The sequence below is a fragment of the Bombina bombina genome, chromosome 11, assembly GCF_027579735.1.
Source record: "Bombina bombina isolate aBomBom1 chromosome 11, aBomBom1.pri, whole genome shotgun sequence".
Lineage (NCBI taxonomy): Eukaryota > Metazoa > Chordata > Amphibia > Anura > Bombinatoridae > Bombina > Bombina bombina.
Window position 1 is genome coordinate 14,028,665 of NC_069509.1, and position 4,145 is coordinate 14,032,809.

The window sequence follows — 4,145 nt, forward strand, 5'->3', positions numbered from 1 at the left end:
ACAACACTAGTACTACTACTACTAATAATAATAATAATAATAATAATAACAACACTAGTACTACTACTACTACTACTACTACTACTACTAATAATAATAATAATAATAATAATAATAATAACAACACTAGTACTACTACTACTACTAATAATAATAATAATAATAATAACAACACTAGTACTACTACTACTAATAATAATAATAATAATAACAACACTAGTACTACTACTACTACTACTACTAATAATAATAATAATAATAATAATAATAATAATAACAACAATAGTAATAATAAATAATAATAATAATAATTAATAATAACAATAATAATAATAATAATAATAGTAATAATAATAACAACAATAGTATTAATAAATAATAATATTAATAATAATAATAATAATAACACTACTACTACTAATGACAAAAATAGTAATAACAATAATAATACTAAAACCAATGTTGTTTTTGGCTCGCTACTCAGAAGATGCAGATAGGCAAATAAGCTATAATGGTTTCAGTTAATAATCCCTCACAGAAGCTGTGTACAATTTGCATGAGCTTTTTATTATTTATACTATGCGACCGACTTTACCAGACAGATAAACAAGACGATGACAATGCTTTCTACAGCATGGAAGGTTCTTTTAATAATATTTACTGCAATAACATCAGTCTCTGGCATTAGCTCTAACTCATTTATCATGATTGTTTCTTATCTGAAACATAAAGGATTCCTCAAGCTGAACCCCAGGATTCAAATCCAGTTTACTATGTGTCTGAACAACCTTCTGCTACAGTGCAGCACAGTCCTGTTTATCCTTGTGATGTTCCTAATACCTGATGTGCACAGAGAGCTAAGGCAAGTTGCATCTTTTGTTATGTGTTTGTTTACAGCATTCGCTGCTTGGCTTGCAGCCTTCCTCTGTGCCTTCTACACAGTGACTATTGTCAGATTCAGACACAAAGTCATCACAAGTCTGAAGATGAAGCTCCCTTCTCTGGTACCCAAGCTCCTGCTGGTCACATTCCTGGGCTGCTTGTCTAGCACTGTCCCCTCAATTTGGTACCTGAATTCAGAAACTGCACAGAACATGACTGGGAACCTGACCTACAGCAACATCTCAGATACTCTTGTATTTGATCAGAGTGATTGGCATTATTTAATTATTTTTCAGACACTTGGAACAATCTTGTCTGTGATCATAAGCATTATTTCTTTAGTTCTTACAGTGACTTCTCTCTTAGGACATATCTGGAGAATAAAACACAACGATTCCAGCTGGAACCGCCCCCTGAATGTTGCTCATTACAAAGCCTGTAGGACTATGTTTCTGTTAGTTGCTGTTTTTGTGATAATTGTTGTGGTTGGAATAATATATGTCTCCAAATATGGAAAACACAAATTTATGTTAGTTTTGAAAGCTCAAATTTATCCCACAGAGTTATCATTTATTCTCATTTCAGGAAGCTCCAAAGTAAAAAGAGCTCTCTATAGGGTTGTTCCATGCACCAGCCAATGATCTCTTATATTTATTAGTAGGCTGAGGCAGAATTAATGTATCCAATTCATTTCATTTATTAAAAATAATTGTCATTTAGTCCATCTTGGTTGTGATAGTAAAAGACTAAAAATTGAATTAACTACAAAACATTTAAAAAAAAAAATGTCTTCAATTATTGGTAAACAAAATAGGCTGTGTAAATTAATTTTAAATATATAATTGTTTTTAAAGCTGTTATGCTTTTTTCTACTTTACATTTTTTTACTTCTAAAAGAAAAAGTTAAAAGATTAAAAAGTGTTCTATAATCTAAGTGGTGGTTAGTGGTTTCTCTAGCTAGAGATTACATTTCAACAGAAAAAAATGACTTTCTGAGGTTCCTGTGGGTTCCCTTCCATGTGGAATTTATTGGAGATCGACAAACATGTGGAAGCCATTTAAGGTGCCTGAGCAGGTGTAACCATTGGGGGTCCATAAGCAGGAGGAAGCCATTTGAACTCCCTGGGAAGGTGTAAACCATCCGGGGTCTCTAAGCAGGTGGCAGTCATTTTAGGTCCCTGAGAAGGTGTAATCCGCCGGGGATCCATAAACAGGTGGCAGTCATTTTAGGTCCCTGAGAAGGTGTAAGCCACCGGGGATCCATAAACAGGTGGCAGTCATTTTAGGTCCCTGAGAAGGTGTAAGCCATTGGGAGTCCCTAAGCATGTGGCAGTCATTTTAGGTCCCTGAGAAGGTGTAAGCCATTGGGAGTCCCTAAGCATGTGGCAGTCATTTTAGGTCCCTGAGAAGGTGTAAGCCATTGGGAGTCCCTAAGCATGTGGCAGTCATTTTAGGTCCCTGAGAAGGTGTAAGCCATCGGGGGGTCTTAAGCAGGAGGAAGTCATTTTAGGTTCTTGAGAAGGTGTAAGCCACTGGCAGTCCCTAAGCAAGTGGAATTAATTTTAGGTCCCTGAGCAGGTGTAAGCCATTGTGGGTCTCTAAGCAGGAGGAAGTAATTTTATATCCTTGATCCAGTGTAAGCCATTGGGGGTCCCTGAGCAGGTGTAAGCCATTGGGGGTCCCTGAGCAGGTGTAAGCCATTGGGGGTCCCTAAGCAGGAGGAAGTCATTTTAGGTCCCTGAAAAGGTGGTAGACATTTAAAGGTCCTTAAACAGGTGAAAATCATGACCAATTTTAAGTATGATATTTATTATGTACCCCAGAGGTGTTCTCTTACATAAGTCTAATTCAAAGCAGTTTTGTATTAAATTTATTTATATAGATAGTGAAGATAAAAAAATGTTTTTATACATTAAGCAGCAGCAAATGAAGTTTACATATTTTGCAAGGAAAATAAAGACTCATTATTTTACACCTCACAAGACGTATTATGGTGCATTACACATACGGCTATACTCATTTTCATTAGCTGAATGAGCTAATAAAGCAGAAGGGCAGATTTTTATGGACAAATCATATTTTGAATATTATATTTAGCTGCAATAAAAAAATACATTGTTAATATTCTGCGTTCCATGTGAGGCAGAGAATCAGCAAATACACATTAGGGCACTTTTTTATCTATGAACAGAAAATCTGATGAAGTGACCCTTAATGTAATATAATTATTTCCGTTTTTATATTGATCTTAATCCTAACTATTTTCCATATACTGACCCAACACTAACCCAATGGTTATCGCTCTCAGATCCAGCACTGGACGTAACTCTAAATATTCCCTTATTACTAATCCTAACGCTATCTCTAACCATATGTCTAATTACAAATAGTTTTTGTGCTATTGTGTAACATTTATTTTAGCTAAGGACTAGCTCATCCTTAATGGAGAATGTTATATCTAAGAAGCGACACAGTTATGGATCTATCTCCCCTCCTGTGATTGGGGCCTCATAAATCATTGTCTGAAACAACAAGGTTATCTATCAGAAAACCTGATCACCTGAGATTGTGGTAAGCAAGCAGCATCTGCAGTGCACATGTATGGTTGCACAAGCAATCTCTTGTACAACACCTCTCATATAGCCAATCATGCCAGAGCAGATTCACCCCGGTCATGGGCTAGATGACAAGTAGTGCACAATTTAGTGCTCCTACTCGAGGGTAAAATATGCTAGAAGGAAGTTTTTTTCAAGTTGAAAGTTGTAAAAGGTTGTGTGAGAGCGTAAACCCGACACTCACTAAAATATATTGTCACCATGTGAACTTCTACTCATATAGACTTCCATGGAGCGCAAAAACAAGGGAAAACGAACAACTAATACCCATTCTCACGCGTTAACCCAACTGATATATATATCTGATAATGTTCATGTAAAATAAATTTCTATAACTAAATATATATATAGGAATGCAATAAAAAGGACATTATCCTGTAAGAAAATATTAAATGTTTAATGTGTACAATAAATATACAGTAAAACACAAATACTTATTGTACACACATATATATACTGTATATATATATATATATATATATATATATATATATGTATACACACAAACACATATACAGTATATATATATATATATATATATATATACACACACACACACACACACACACATATATATATATATATATATATATACACATACAAATATTTAGACATCTGTATGTATGCATATATAAATATATATATAGC

At 34.3% G+C, this 4,145-nt stretch overlaps 1 protein-coding gene across 1 annotated transcript; it reads left to right on the plus strand.

Moving 5' to 3' along the window:
* Nucleotides 1–614: 614 nt before the first annotated feature.
* Nucleotides 615–1,523, plus strand: LOC128642183 (taste receptor type 2 member 7-like). Its single transcript, XM_053694864.1, has one exon. It carries the CDS (start codon nucleotides 615–617, stop codon nucleotides 1,521–1,523), a length of 909 nt encoding a protein of 302 aa, XP_053550839.1.
* Nucleotides 1,524–4,145: the final 2,622 nt, after the last annotated feature.